This window comes from Zootoca vivipara, chromosome 16 (assembly GCF_963506605.1).
Source record: "Zootoca vivipara chromosome 16, rZooViv1.1, whole genome shotgun sequence".
Lineage (NCBI taxonomy): Eukaryota > Metazoa > Chordata > Lepidosauria > Squamata > Lacertidae > Zootoca > Zootoca vivipara.
The window spans coordinates 39,468,968-39,483,970 of NC_083291.1; the positions used below are offsets into that span (position 1 = coordinate 39,468,968).

General features: G+C 46.6%; 1 protein-coding gene across 1 annotated transcript; it reads right to left on the minus strand.

Moving 5' to 3' along the window:
• Positions 1-2,210: 2,210 nt before the first annotated feature.
• Positions 2,211-15,000, minus strand: NAA10 (N-alpha-acetyltransferase 10, NatA catalytic subunit). Its single transcript, XM_035141277.2, has 9 exons — positions 14,943-15,000; positions 14,668-14,826; positions 13,712-13,810; positions 12,401-12,459; positions 9,822-9,867; positions 9,001-9,116; positions 6,000-6,044; positions 4,326-4,410; positions 2,211-2,811 (listed from the first exon to the last, which is right to left on the minus strand). Exons 2-9 carry the CDS (start codon positions 14,686-14,688, stop codon positions 2,560-2,562), a joined length of 723 nt encoding a protein of 240 aa, XP_034997168.1. The 5' UTR covers positions 14,689-14,826; positions 14,943-15,000; the 3' UTR covers positions 2,211-2,559.
• Between the last annotated feature and the right edge of the window lie 3 nt (positions 15,001-15,003).

Consider the following 15,003-nt stretch of genomic DNA (forward strand, 5'->3'; position numbering starts at 1 on the left):
GCTTGCATAGCTCCTGCGAAACCTCGCGATGCGATGCAGGAGCCCTGCGCCTTTCCTCTTCCCCCTCCCCGCCCCTTTTCTTTAAATGCGCAAAGCAAAAGTGCACCCTCTAACTCACGCGAAGAAGCACTTTGTTGCGTCAGACCGAGGCCTGCGCCCTCCAAGCTCCCATAGGAACCCCAGCAGTGTGGCTGGTAGACTGCGAGGTGACCCGCCAGAATTTGAAAGCGGTCCGGGTGGCCTGCTTAAAGAGAACCAGCCCGCTGCCTGGAGAAGTCATCTATTTGAAGGGTTATCCAGTCCCAAGCCTTTAGATATACGGATGAAGGATGGTATACAAATTTAATAAATAATAATATTGATGGAAAGCAGTGAAATACACATTGAGCGGGTACACAGGGCAGTTTCCCCCCCCTACCCACCCCCATGTTGCAACATCTTGCATTTCTATTTAAATTATAGCACTGTTTTTTTTAAAAAAATGCATCTATATAGTAGCCGATACAATTTTTACGTAAATCTGTCTTGTGCCCCTTTATTTGGTGATATGCCAATGGCTGCTCTATCTGGACTGCTGCCTGCCCTCCAGGCCACCCTGTAGTTAAGAGTGGCTGAGGAAACCCAGCCAGATGGGCAGGGTATAAATAAATAAATTATTATTATCATGGCTGCCATTTTCTAACTTGAGCTCGTGGCCCCTTATAAGGGAGTTCTCAATGAGATCAGAAGTGGTGGGTGAGCTTCCCTGGAGGACTGCTTGCCTAACACTACATTCTTCAGGGATTTAAGGTACTGGGTGTGACCCAGGAGTCAGGACACATTCTCCACTCACACAGAGCAATGGTGGTCCTGGGCAGGATCCCACATGGATTGAGCATGTGCCTAGAGCAGGCATCCCCAAACTTCGGCCCTCCAGATGTTTTGGCCTACAACTCCCATGATCCCTAGCTAACAGGACCAGTGGTCAGGGATGATGGGAATTGTAGTCCAAAACATCTGGAGGGCCGAAGTTTGGGGATGCCTGGCCTAGAGCAACTCCCAGGATCCTCTGCAACATACAGAGGTTGCTGAGCAGTGGACAAGTCCACATGGAGAGGGGCTCCCTGAAGCTGCAGTTTGGAAACCACGGCTTCAAAATTAGAACAGTTGCACATTCTGCATAATTAAATGCCGGTTAGCCAACAGTCATACCTCTACAGACTGTAAATGAGGGCCATACTTTCAAGTACAGTGGTGCCTCGCTTAACGAATGCCCTGCTTAACGAAATTTCCGCTTAACGAAAGGATTTTTCGAGCGGAGGTTACCTCGCTAGATGAATGCGTTTTACGAAAAATTCGTCTAGCGAATCGCGGTTTCCCATAGGAATGCATTGAAATTCAATTAATGCGTTCCTATGGGCAAAAAAAAAAATTCAATGCGTTCCTATGGGATTCGCTAGATGAATTTTTCGCTATAAGAAAAGACCCGTGGAACGAATTAATTTCGTTTAGTGAGGCACCACTGTACTTCCCTCCATAATTCCATGTACTGTGCAAAAACTTAGCACATTAGAAAAAGATTGTCTCTCCATGATGGCTACAAGGTCTGTTTGGCGAATGGAGGAACAAAGACTGCTGGTCTACACAGAAGTCTTCCCAATTAGTTTAGATGGACATAGGGAGGGGGTGTCCTCTCCCTCTTCTGTAATATGAGGCTGTACCTGGATTCAAACTCCAGACACAAGCTATTCCACCCTTCAAGGAAAGACTTCTCTTGAAGCCCCTATGCTCCGAGCATCTTTGAGTGGGTTTTCAAGTTGTTGTTGTTGTTGTTTTTAACAAATGCCCTATGATACATGTCACTGCTCACTGGAAGCTCCCCCCCCCCCGGCATGCAAAAAGTAAATTGATAACTTTCGCGTTCCTTCCCCCTGCTTCCCAATCCTGTCCCCTTTAGAGTAAGTCCCTAGAGGTTGATGCTATTAGTACCTCTAACTCGCTTTGCTGCATGTTCTGTCCAGTTGGGGTGCTTTGTCCAGTCTTTTCCTCTATGGTTGCCTGAACCCAGAAGGGCTCTGTGTGCACTCTCTGCAGGCCTTCTGCCAAATGGGCTGTGTGGGGTTGGTGTTGCATCGATTCCCCCCCCCCCCCGGAAGTGTACCACCACGCCAAATGAGGAAAGATGTCTGACACAGACATTGCTAACCCAGAAATGGCATGGCAATAATCAACAGATAAAAAGTGTTACCCTAAAATGTGATTCAGCACTTTTCTCCCACTTCCACTGGAAATTGAAAGGTTGGTGTCTCTCTGAAAAGAGGGGGCAACCCTAGAAATACAACTGAAATACAGAAGGAGGGGGGCTGAATAACTAGGCTACATATAGAGGAGCTGTGGGCCTCCTCCATGCTCCCTCTCTATGCAAGCTTCACTGAAAGGACACATAAGCCATACCAGCACACGCAGCCCTCTGGTTCCATAAACTTTTATTTCCAAACCACCTGCAGGGACCTTACACCTGCAAGCAAAGACCCAGATCCTTCAAGGGCTGGACAGCGAGTGGCCTGGCGAAAGCCCTCGCTAGGAGGCAGAGTCAGAGGCCTCTGAGCTGTCCTTGACATCTGTGCTCTCTGTGGCCTCGCTGACCTCGCTGACATCTTTGCTGTCGCCGCTGTCTTCCGCCCCAGGCCCGGTGCCCACCACAGTCCCAGGGCATTTCTCATCCCGGCAGCATTCGCCAACGTGGTTGACCTTGTGGTCCCCACTCTTGTTCTCAATGGAGCCCAGGACAGAGTGCTTGCTCTTCTCTTTCAGGTCCACCTGCCTCCGCAGCTGTGAGGGAACAGGTGCTCATTTTAGCTGGAACGTGTGTGTTGGGAAGATAAGCAATTTTCATCCACAAAACCCTTAGCTGAATTACAAAGGTCTTGCGCTTTCCTTCCGGGAGACAGCCCAGTCATGTCAGACACTGCCCCACCTTCCAAAAAAATGACCCTCAAAATCTGCAAAGCAGCTATGGGGGGAAATGTTTTCGTTGTTGCTTGCTGCTGTTCACATTTCTAACATCCTTTCTAAACAATCTGCCAAGCACATCCAGAAAACCCCCGTGAGACCCTCGTCAACCCAAGTAGCATGAAACCCCATCAGCTCAACAGGAGAGTAGGTATGAATACGGTTACTGATACTGAACTCCTCCACCCTTTCCATTTGGTTACATGAGCACCCCAGCACAGGGGAGAGGGAGGCACACAGCCTCCAAAGAACTTGAAACAGACAAGCAATAACCTGGCAAAATGGAGGGGAACTGCAAGCAGAGGTTAGCTTTGCTGCAGTTTTCCACTTGTCTGTCTCAGTATATCTGGTTGAGAACTCTTGCGTAGGTATAGATCAGCAGGAGGAGGAACACAAACCTCCAAAAATAGGTGTGGGCAGACTTTTTTAAAAAAAAGGAATTAAACCAGGCCAGTGTGTGGGACGAAAATATACAAGTATCATCTTACCACACACTAATAACTGACAGCAGGCCCCACAGCAATGGATTATGCCAACAGATTCAGCGCAAATGCTCCATTCTCCTAGATGCTAAATATGGCGCACAGTCAAAAAAAATACATCTGTGCAACTGAAATGAAAAAGGAGGACCAGTGAACTCTATGAAATTAATTAGTAAAAGATGTGCACAAAAATGGCCTCAATGGAGGAAGGGGAAAGACATGCCAGGTACGTCCCTTCAAATGTCAAAATATGAGCATCTTTGATCAGCCAAACACAGTTGATTCACAGGATACCTGCATTCAGACCCCTCTGATGTTATTATGTTGTATATGTGTATAAGGTGATTTTCCTTTACTCCCTACCTATCTTAAAAATAAAGAGCAGGGGGGAATTAAACTCTAGAAAGAAGTGCTTGATAACATTAAGGGGCCGATAGACAAAACAAAGTTACAGGGCATCAGACAAGGGAGGAGGAGCCTTGCCACCCAATTCCCTATTCTCCCTCTTCTTAACAGCCTAGGTTTTGCTTTACTTGCTATCTCATCCTCAGCTTTTACAGGCTGAGAAGGTATGAAGAAAGGCAGCCAGAGGTTCCAACTTCCTCTTGCAGGCTGCCTTGTCTGTCTCCAGGTAGTTTGGAATTCAGCCATCAAGCACCTTGCTTACATGGGTCACTTTTGATGCAATGGGTGTAATGTACAGCTAGGAGACAGGCTGGGTCCCAAAGTCCACACCAGTGGAAGAATCTGAACTGCCTTTTAAGGGCCGTTAGTGGAGCAGCAGCCTCGGAGGTGGGGGATCTAAGACTCGCACACTCCAGCACTTAAGGGCACCAGCAGGGTTGTGCTCACCTCCTCCGCCATCTGTGTCAAGTCGCGCTTCATAGCGTACGCATCTTCCCCATCGGCGTAGTATTTGGGCTCCACTTCACTGATCCTAGTGGGAAGAGCAAGCATGCTGGCCTCACTGGAAAAACCACCCCAGTCAAGTCCCCGAAGCCTGCCCCAAGCACGCTCACAGTTGGTCTTAATGCAGAAGAGGCAGGTGTGCAAGCTGGGAAGTCCCAGTTCAAATCTCCTCAGCCATGAATTCACTAGGCAGCTGTAGGCAGGGGACTATTCTCTCAGCCTCAGACCCCCAACCTGTAATATAAGGGTAACAATACTGGCCTACTTCACAGGGTTGTTGTACATATTATCCAGAGAGAGCACATGAAGTGCTTTGAACACTTAAAAATAAATTAAAAAGCACTATATAGACTGGGCTCCCACCATCCCACGGCTGGCCACTGGCTGGAGATGAATGGCGGACAAATGCAACAATGCTTTCCCTTCCTCAGAATAAACACTTAGGGAATAAGACTTTGAGAAGATTTGCAGGTTAGAATGGTGATGGAAAGCCTTCATGGGATCATAAAAACACCCTTCAAAGATCCATGTTTTTTTCTAACCTGCTTTTCATATCTAGCACTGGGATTTCCCCAGTGCCTTGGAAAATTTGTTCAATTTCCCTAAAGGAGATTCAACTAATTTAATCAGATGTGTTTTTAAACATCGTTTAACCCAGGCATCCCCAAACTGCGGCCCTCCAGATGTTTTGGCCTACAACTCCCATGATCCCTAGCTAACAGCACCAGTGGTCAGGGAAGATGGGAATTGTAGTCCAAAACTTCTGGAGGGCCGAAGTTTGGGGGTGCCTGGTTTAACCCCATTTCCAGCAACTGAAGCTGTGCATTCAGGTTGACACGGAGGAGTTGCATCTCGGAGGCAGAGCACATGTTTTGCATACAACTTGCATCTCCAGGAAGGGCTGGGAAGCCTCCTGGCTGGAACCCTGGAAAGCTACGGCCACATGGTGGAAACCAAGCAGATGCAACTTAGGGCTGAGTGCCAAATGCACCCAAAAGGCCCTTCTCTACCTGAGGTCTCTCTCCAGGCTATACCTCTTCCCTAGTCACACCCACTGTCCCCAGGCTGTACTCCCTCTCTGGCTCTGCTTCACACTTGCCACAAGCATTTTGGCCTGGCTGGGGTGTGCATCATTGAACTCTGACAACACCCCTTGGTTGCCTGCTTGGAGCAGAGGGAGGGACAGGAATGTGTGCAGAAACTAGCCTATGGTGCAAAGGTAACGTTTACATTTGTTGCTCCACCCACTTTGCCTCTGGCCCCTCTTATCATAGGCATGTGGCCCCTGGATGGATGTCCAGAAGAAAATGCAAGCTATTGGCTGAAAAAAAGGTTGATGTGGAGACTGAACCTTTGGGGAACACAAGCCATCTCTGGTTGTCACTGGAGCCTTTCAGGTTACTTGCTGGGTCCAACATTCACACACCTGCCAGCAGAAGAGCTTCACAGAGCTCAGAAGAGAGCCTTAGCCACACGAGTTGGTGAGGCAAGCTCTGCTGAGACAGAATGACTTGCTCAAAGCTGCCCAGTGACCTCCGCCAACCATGCAGGGATCCAAACCTCCTTCTCGCTCTGACCAAACATCCACTATGACCACCTTGCCTTCTTGGTACTCACTGGAAATTGAGTGTGTTGGAGTAGAGGTGCAGTGCTGCTCGGTTACTGCAAAGCAAGAGAAGAAAGGTAGTTTTGGTAAACCGAGACGGCAGAGAACATGGGGCTAGACTTGGGATTGCAAGAAGGTCAATCAATCCCGCACGTCCCTCCCTCCCTCACCCTCAAGCAGGACAGAGTTACTGCAAACTGCATCTACCTCCGGGGTAGAGCCTGGGAAGGGATTGTGTGGAGAAGGCAGGTGTGGGGGCTTGGTAGGAAGCCAGTGCTCCCTCTCTAGGAATAAGGAATCCAAGGCAAGGAAGGCCAAAAGCCACTGGGTGCCAGCTTCTGACAAAGGCGGCAAGAGGAAGCAGCACTGGCTTGACAACCACACATCTGTGACGGGTTGCACAGGAGGGCAGGCGCTTCCTCTGCGCATATCCATGAAGTGTTTGGAACAGTGGTGGTGGTAGGAACGTGGCAACCCTGCCCTTAGCCGCATGCGCACAGTAACCATTGTGTAAATTACTACTTACAAGCAAGAAACAAATATATTATGAGCAACAGTGGAAAGCATTGGGAGATGCAGCACTTCAAAAGGACTCACAGAAAGTTTGGCATCTGGTCACCCAAGGTACAAATGGGCTGGGCTACTCGCTAGAAGCATCAGTCCAAGGAAAGGACTGGGTGACATATTTTACAGGAATATATGTCCCCCGATCCGACTCACCCTCACAAGTTGACCACATTCAGTTATCAGAACTGCCAGAATGGCCAGACATCACGCCCAACCAGATTAAGAGGCTAATCGTAAACCAACTAGCCAATAAAGCCCCAGGAGAAGACATGATCCCAGCGGAGATTTATAAGATAAGACCAGATTTCTGGTCACCCATTTTTGCAAAACTTTTCTCATATATTAACAGCTTAGGTTGCATACCGGAAGGGTGGAAGCTGAGCATAATTGCCCCAATATATAAAAAGAGTGATAAGAAAAATCCCGCTAATTATAGACCTATTAGTTTGTTAGATGTAGCTTCTAAATTATATGCCAGACTCCTCCTTGGGAGACTGGAAGAATGGGCAGATACAAATAAGGTGATATCTGAAGCCCAGGCAGGTTTCCAAAGAGGGAAATCCACATTGGACCAGTGCTTTGTGATGAACTTTCTGCTATGTAAATACATCCATAATTTGAAGCAAAAACTGTATGTTGCTTTTATTGATCTAAAATCAGCTTTTGATACGATTCCGAGACACGCATTGTGGCAGAAATTGGGAAAGACAAATATAGATCGCCGTCTATTATTTCTTATCAGACCATTGTATACTGATACATCGATACAAGTAAAGGTGGATCTTGCCAGCCATCTCACTACAAGAATTAAGACCACTACTGGTGTTAAACAGGGATGCATTTTGGCGCCTTTCTTGTTTAATTTTTATATTATAGTTAAAGAATTGGAGGGCCTACAGTTTGCCCCTGTCACAATTCTTGATCAAAAACTCTCAGTTTTAATATATGCCGATGCCCTAGTACTTGTATCTAGAACCCAGGTGGGCACGAGACGATTGCTTGCAAAAATAAGCTCATATTGTACGAGGAATGCCTTATCCATAAATTACAATAAAACACAGGTCACTGTATTTGGGAAGCGCCCCAAAAAGTATGTTTGGCACCTGGACGAACACATCATAAACCAAGTAAAGACGTTCAGCTGTCCAATATTAAATTGCAAGCCTTTAAATCGGCAAAAGCTATTTTGAAATTTGCTGCTTGTAATGGGGGAAACCTAGTCAATCCAGCTCTATCAGTGTACAAAGCAAAATCAATGGTGCAGAGGTTTGGGGTACTTCAAACATTTCTGGTCTGGAACCCCCCATTTTAAAGAGCTCTTTTAGGCCTTCCCAAAGATGCCCATTCCGCCATGGTTATGCTGAGCATAGAGAGCCAAATAGATAAAAGAATCCTCTGCTACTGGTTCAGAGTTCAACAGATGGACAACAATACGTTACCCAAAAAATGCCTGATTGAACTTGTGAATGGATTACCCCTCAAAAACTGGGTACATCACACTGTACAATTGATGGGCAAATATGATCTCTTAATGTCTGAGTTTAAAGAACTTTCCCTACATGCTCAGTTTTTTTTTTTCAAACGTACCATAAGGATAGTGGCTACTAAAAATGACTTAAATTCCATGTATTCATCCACATGCACTCCTTTATATTTTAAACTTAGAGAGGCCCACGAACATACATATTTTAATGAATTGACTTTTGTACAACTCCGGAAAGCTTTTACAGAGTTACTATTAAACACAATAAACTCTGCTTATAGAGATGGGAGACACAGAGGCATTCCAGTAAATGAACGTGTTTCTATTAGAGGATGCCCTGAATTAGAAGACCTTACGCATTATATGTTACGTTGTCCTTTATACAGTGATGCAAGAGAACGGCTTTTGACACCTATAATGACAAGGTCCCCTGGCCAGAATCCTTCTGATAAGATTCTTTATCTCCTTGCAGTCACAGATAAATATGTGATCTGGCGTGCAGCACTTTTTGCAACTGCCGTCAGGAAACTTACAAAAAATTATATTGCTGAGGTAGCTATTAACTGTAAAGGAGATGAATTTATCTGACCCCATCCATACCAAGATGCAGCTTTCTCACCAAAGTTGTACACAATTATCAATTGTATTGTTTAATATTTCTTTTAATACATCAGTGGCCACGTGATGATTTTAGTTTATAAATTTTATTATTTAATGTTTTAACTGGTATATTAAAGTGTTTCCATAGCTTTGTGCTGATTAGGTCATGTTTTGATAATGTAAATGTTCTAAGTTTTGTACCAAATTTGTATATATTTTACTGAATGGCATTGTATACATTGCGGCAGCCTTTGGCTATAAGCAATAAACTTGATACCGAAATACCATTGTGTAACAAGAATAGCACATTCTTTGGAAGCCAAAATAAGTGGAGATGAACAGGGAGCGGGAGAGAGACTCACCTCTTGCGTACGTGCAGGGAGACATACTTGGCATTGAAGTTCTCAATCATGGCTCGTGAAGCCTGGTCCATCAGCTTTTGGGCCAGGCCAAGGCGTCGGTGGGAACGCTTGACCGCCTAGGGAAGGACAAAAAGCCATCAGAAGGAAGAGACATTCCATAAACTTTTCTACCTTAAGACACCCCTCCCCTCACACAAACAAAGCCACTTTCTGAACTTACAAGTTCTGGGATGCCCTACACTAATGCTATGCCAAACATCTGTTTGGTGCAGTGGTACAAATTCCAGTGATGGACACAAGTGTCTGTAGATCACAGTGAATTGACAGTAGAGGAAGTTTTAACAAAATGGCAACCCGCTTCCTCGTATGGCCACTATTTTGGTAGATGCCCAGATGGGGAAACCCAGCCAGATGGGCGGGGTATAAATATGTTGTTGTTGTTGTTGTTGTTGTTGTTGTTGTTGTTGTTTTGTTGTTGTTATATATTATTATATTTTGTCTGGCAAGGGGGGCACAACTGGCTCTTCTGGGCATTGACCTGAATGGCAGGAACCAAATAATTCTGTCCTCCAGCTTCTGCTTCCAGAATTACTGCTCAGGCTCTCACAGAACGATCCCTAGGCACTCAGCAGTTCTCACAACCCCCCTGCCCCTTGTATTTCATCATCCGTACAGCTTAAGTGCTTAGGGGCGTCCTAACAAAAGATTGAGTCCTGCTGAGAGGAGACACGGCCAGCCTTCCAAGCCACTGCTCCCTACTTGCCACATCTCAATTGTCAAACATGCCCAGGGGGTTGTAACAATAGAAACCAAAGTATTACCAAGGATGTGATATGACCATGGGGCACATCATCAGGGTCTTCTTCCCTGGAGAAAAAAAAAGAAACTGAGTGTGTCAGTTCAGCTCCAATCTTGCACACCCCACAAACGTAACGAGCTAAGCATCAAGACCAACACTACTGCAACACTATTTTCTCCACCATGCCAGTCTCTTTATCACACAAACCAAACACCTGGAATATAGTCCCTTCCTTCCACACCTTTTCAGTTTGGACTAAAACAATAACAAGACACCTCAGAATACAGGAAAGGAACCTGGCAGAAATATGAAGAAGAACTCCTGCTCTCTTAGAAAAGAAATGGCAGAAGCAGAAATATAGCTAAAGTGGAATACAGAACCTCACATTGGAGCTTTTGTTTTCCCCAGATTTCTTGCCAGAGTTTTCACAAGAACGCTTCCACCATTTCAGCCATTTCCTCAGCAAATCAATTGTGTGTCACCTTCAACTACCAATACAGCAAAAAGCAGCTTCTTTTGGTCTACTTACTGCACAAAGAATATAGTTTTGATTGTATCCTGCTATCAGGCAATTAAGTGTTTTCTTGCAGCTTCTTCCAGGCCTTATACCAATCATTTTTAGGGTGGTGGCACCCTAAAACATCCAAGTATTTCCATAATATTTATGGCTATTTGACAAATTTGAAAATTTAGAATGCCAAGCCTTCACCAGTCAGTCTAGCTCAGACTGGCTTATTACACAGTGGACCAACTTGGTTGGGCATCTACCAAGGCCCACAAGCCGCCACTGATAACTGGTGCCCACGCTCCAAAGGTGCACATGGCTACAGGAAGCTCAGAATAGGGGAGGCAGAGGTCAGAAGCAAAGCCTGAAGTCATTGCTGTGGCCATGCTGTCTCATCCCTGTACACCAACTAGTTAGCCAAGGAAGGTCCAAGGTTGCAGTGTGAACATGAGAAGCCACTTGGCCTGCTTGCAGCTCACCAAACCAGTTGTTCCAGGCAGGCGTCAGACAGAAGAAGCTCTGCAGCAGCTACCTGGCAGTGCCAAGACCAGCCATCTTGCCCATAGCTGGGAGGGAGCCTTGAGCCTGGACTAGCCTGCCCGCTCCCAGCCCACTGGGAAGGAAGGAAGGAATGGAATTAAGGAGCATGAGGGGCATTCCCTTGGGATGCCCACCCACCACCTCTGCCCCATGCGAGTTAAAGGTTCTTCCCCAAGAGTCACCACAGTCACAGAGCCACACCAGAAAACTTAAGAAGGCAAGAAACGGCTTATTTCTTACTGAGCAATTGCACAGGGTACTATTCTAGTTAAGTACTTGATTCATCATTATATTCACTCTAATCGGGCTTACTTTGCAGGAATAATAGTTGATAATATCAATCTGCCCAATATGTATCTACATGTTCAAAGTAACTGAGCCCGTTATTAAATCATTTTAAATTAATGTCTGAATCAGGACTAAACAGGATGAGAGAGAAGAAATACTTCTAAAAGTTTAGGTTTAGTTCAGCATTAGATATAGGTCTCAGCTATACCAGTTTCAAAATGAAATTATACCACACACTTCAGGGAAACTTTAGCAAAAGTAGCTACTCCTGTTCAAACATCAAGAGCAGAAATATGCAAAAAGCTGAGCTACCTGCTTGCTGGTCCTATCAAATATCCTACATCAGTCTTAATAATAATAATAAAATACTGTAAAATCCATTCAAATCTGTTTTAGTTAACACGATATTTTACAATACTGTGTAGCTGGACACTATTTCTTAATATAAACTTAAAATAACTTTTTTGTTTCCCTAGTAGTTGCAATAGCAGCCACACATTCAATGCATTCATTCATTCATTCATTGCATTGATATCTATCCAATTTGACCTCAGCACAGCTGCTTGCCACAGGACCCCAGCCCAGCCTCAGAGAGACAAAAGATGTACAGTGGTATATAACACTCTACAAAAGATGCGGAGTCGTCTGCTGAAGAGCTACAATATGCAAGCCAGGTGACTCGCACCATAATGTGGCAGCAACAAAAATACCCTGTTTCTCATATTTTAAGACATACCCATAAAATAAGCCATAGCAGGATTTTTAAGCATTCAAGGAATATAAGCCATACCCCGAAAATAAGACATAGTGATAGGCGCAGCAGCAATGCCGGCCGCGGCAGGAGGAGGAGGAAAAAAATAAGACATCCCTTGAAAATAAGCCATAGTGTTGTTTTTTTGAGGAAAAAATAAATATAAGACGTGTCTTATAATATGAGAAACACGGGTATGCTGCTGTGGCCAGCCAGCCAGATGGTGGAGATATCAGTCGCCATCCTGGAGCCGAGGCATTTTCACCTGGGGGATCTTCAAGGTATCCACAAGAGTGGAATTTAGAGTGCTTCACTGCCCACCCTTATGCCACCGAATTCCCTCTTCCCCTAACTGCCAGGACTAGTCAGCAAAGGGGAAGAAGTGAGAGGCATATACCCTTTAAAATATGTGTATTGCTAGCATATGCTGGAGCCTCCTGTGAAGCTGCAGTGCAAGAGATACAGTGCAAATATACAGAGGCATACCAAAGCCATGCAAATAAATGATTCTACTCACATTTTAGCTAGCACGTAGCCCACAATCTTACCGTTCTCATCCTCAGCAATGTAGGAGAGCTGGGGGAGAGCAAGGAGGCAGTTAGACCAACATAGTAGGCTCTCTTGGGGAAGAAGCAGCACAGCCACCCACAGGCATGGCAGAAGGCAGCAGTGCCGAGAGGAAACGTGGCTCTTGTCCAAGCAGGATCAAAGAGCAGCCTGTTCCACAGGCAAAGCAATAGATAGATTATCCCATCCATCTAGCCACCACAAAGCTTGAGCCCATCCCTAAATACTATGTACTTAGCATTTATAAATCAGTGCTTTGGGTAATCAAAGCACTTCAAATATATTATTTAATTGGTTGGGGAGGGCATAGAATTTTATCTTACTCTTTACAACAACCCTGTCAGACAAGCCAGCATTTTTATAATCCCCATATGGGAGTGAGCGTGGATGTTGAGACAGAAAGTTGCCGCTTTAACAGGCTGAAATGTTGAGAATATGTCTGTCAGTCCCCAAAGTGGCAAGACGGAAATACAGTTGACTCGCAACTTAAGCACGTTTAATTTGCATGAATTCAGCTTTATGCACTTGGCTGAAAAATATATTTAAAAATTTTAAGGGAGTGGGTGCCCAGGAGGTGGGAATGTTGACAATCCCAACCACTATTGCACTCACCTTGGGATAGTGTTCGGAGGTGGAAGGAGTGTCTGTTTGGTCTATGCACAATTTCATCTTTATGTGCTACCCCCAGAAAGTAACCCCCACCTAAGCTAAGAGTTGACTTTATGTGGGAATAGAACAGCCAAGAACAACCACTGCAGCCCCAGGGACACCATCGGGGGAGCAACCTGGGCAGGCCACCCAGTGTGTTTATGGTGGGCTTGAGGTACAGACCTCCCTACCTGCAATGCCATGCCAGAGTAACAAGTGTTAATTAGCTAGCTCAGCCACAGGCCCAGGCTGGGCCTCCATGACAAAACCACCAAGGGCAACCAAAAGATCCTGACAAAATCTCAAATGTTGCTAATTAAAGCTGGGGAAGGCTGGTAAAACTCGCCCTGTCACATATGAGGCATCATGGCCGTCTCCCAGAAGCTAGAGGCCCAGCTCCCAGACAAAGGCTGTGGGAGGCCAGCAGGAGATCTTGGGTCAGAAGGAGCACCACAGTTGCCAATACAAAGGGGCGGGAGAGAGAGGGTGGCAGGCGGGGGAGAGGGGTGGTGGTAAAGGGAGTAGCAGATTTGCAATCAAGGTCTCTTTGAAGGACTGAGGTTGCCCATTATTCTCCACAACTTTCAAGTCACTAGTATGTAGACAGAGTTACCTGGGGCCAGGAGAGTCCATGATAGAAGTAATATTTCATTTGATAGTTCTCTGGCAAGCAAAGGAGGTTGCAGTGTTGCATGTTCATCAGGTCCTCGGGCTGGAGCAGAGGAAAGGAAGAAAAACTGAAACAGAGCAGAGAGAGAGATGCACCCATTCACAGCTCCTCCCCTCCCCAGTAGGACTGACATTTGCTGTGTCATGGCAAAATAGAACCTCCTTATTCAGAGGCACTGTGCCTTGAAATAAGAGATGCTAATCTGGAAAACTAACAAAGTAGGACATGACAGCTATTCTCTCCACCTGGCTGTTCACCTACTGGAAACAAGTCTCCCTCATTTAAGAAGGGCTGTCTTGCCAAATCAATCTGACCCGCAAACCTGACTACCAGTACCCATTTCCTTCAGCAGTCAAACAGAGCTTCTTTATTCTGGAGCAGTCTATATTTCCCAATGCCAAAGGCAGTGCTAAGCTGATCTCATCTTGTTTCTAACAGCAACCACCGGGGTGCCTCCGGAAGCTCACAGAGCAAAGGGCCGTAAGGGGGTGGCGGCTACCCCATCTTGTCCCCCAGGTGCCCAGCAGGGCACTGCTCCTGTCCTTGGAGGCTCCACCTAATCCTCGCGGCAAGGTCGATTTTGTCTGGACAAAGCAGTTCACGCAAAGCCCGGTTCTGGCATGTGACCCTCCCTGGGGCAGGTTCTAAGTGCCCGGGATCCTTTAGCGGTCATTCCTGCGTGGAAAGGGGCTGGACTCGAGGACCTCTGGGGATCCCTTCCAACTCTACAATTCTATGACTCTAGGATTCCTGCATTGCAGGGGGCTGGGCTAGATGACCTCTGGGGATCGCTTCCAACTCATTCAAGGAAAGGCCTTAAGCCGCAGCCTCAGGCCTCAAAGCCCAACCGCTGCGCCGCCCACGCCCGCCCGCCCGCCCCGCGACCCCGGGGCTCGAACCCTCGCATTCCGGATGTTCATGGTGGTGGCGGCGGCGGCGCTCTTCCTTCAGCCCACGATGCGGCCGGAACCCCCAGAGCCCTCTCTAGAGCCGGAACACAGGCTGGTACCGGAGCGGCGCCGGAAAGCACGCGTCCATCTCCGCCCCACAACCAATGGCTGCGAAGAGAAGAGGGGGAAGCTGCTTAGCCAATCGAAGCGCACAGCTTTGCACCATGGTCCCACCCCTACCAGGCAACCACCCAAGCCCTCCTCGGCACCCAATCAGACTGCACCTAGAAAGTAGTCATTCCGAGCAATTACTATGCCGCTTCCTCCATCTTGCTTTGGTCATGC

Bases quoted from the DNA above. Each gene is read 5' to 3' on its own strand.
- NAA10 (XM_035141277.2), bottom strand. From the start codon at position 14,688: ATGAACATCCGGAATGCGAGG. The intron at 9,117-9,821 runs GTAATACTTTGG...GTCCTTCCCTAG, and splicing joins ATGGTCATATCACATCCTTG to GCGGTCAAGCGTTCCCACCG. The intron at 2,812-4,325 runs GTGAGCACAACC...GTTCCCTCACAG, and splicing joins TGACACAGATGGCGGAGGAG to CTGCGGAGGCAGGTGGACCT.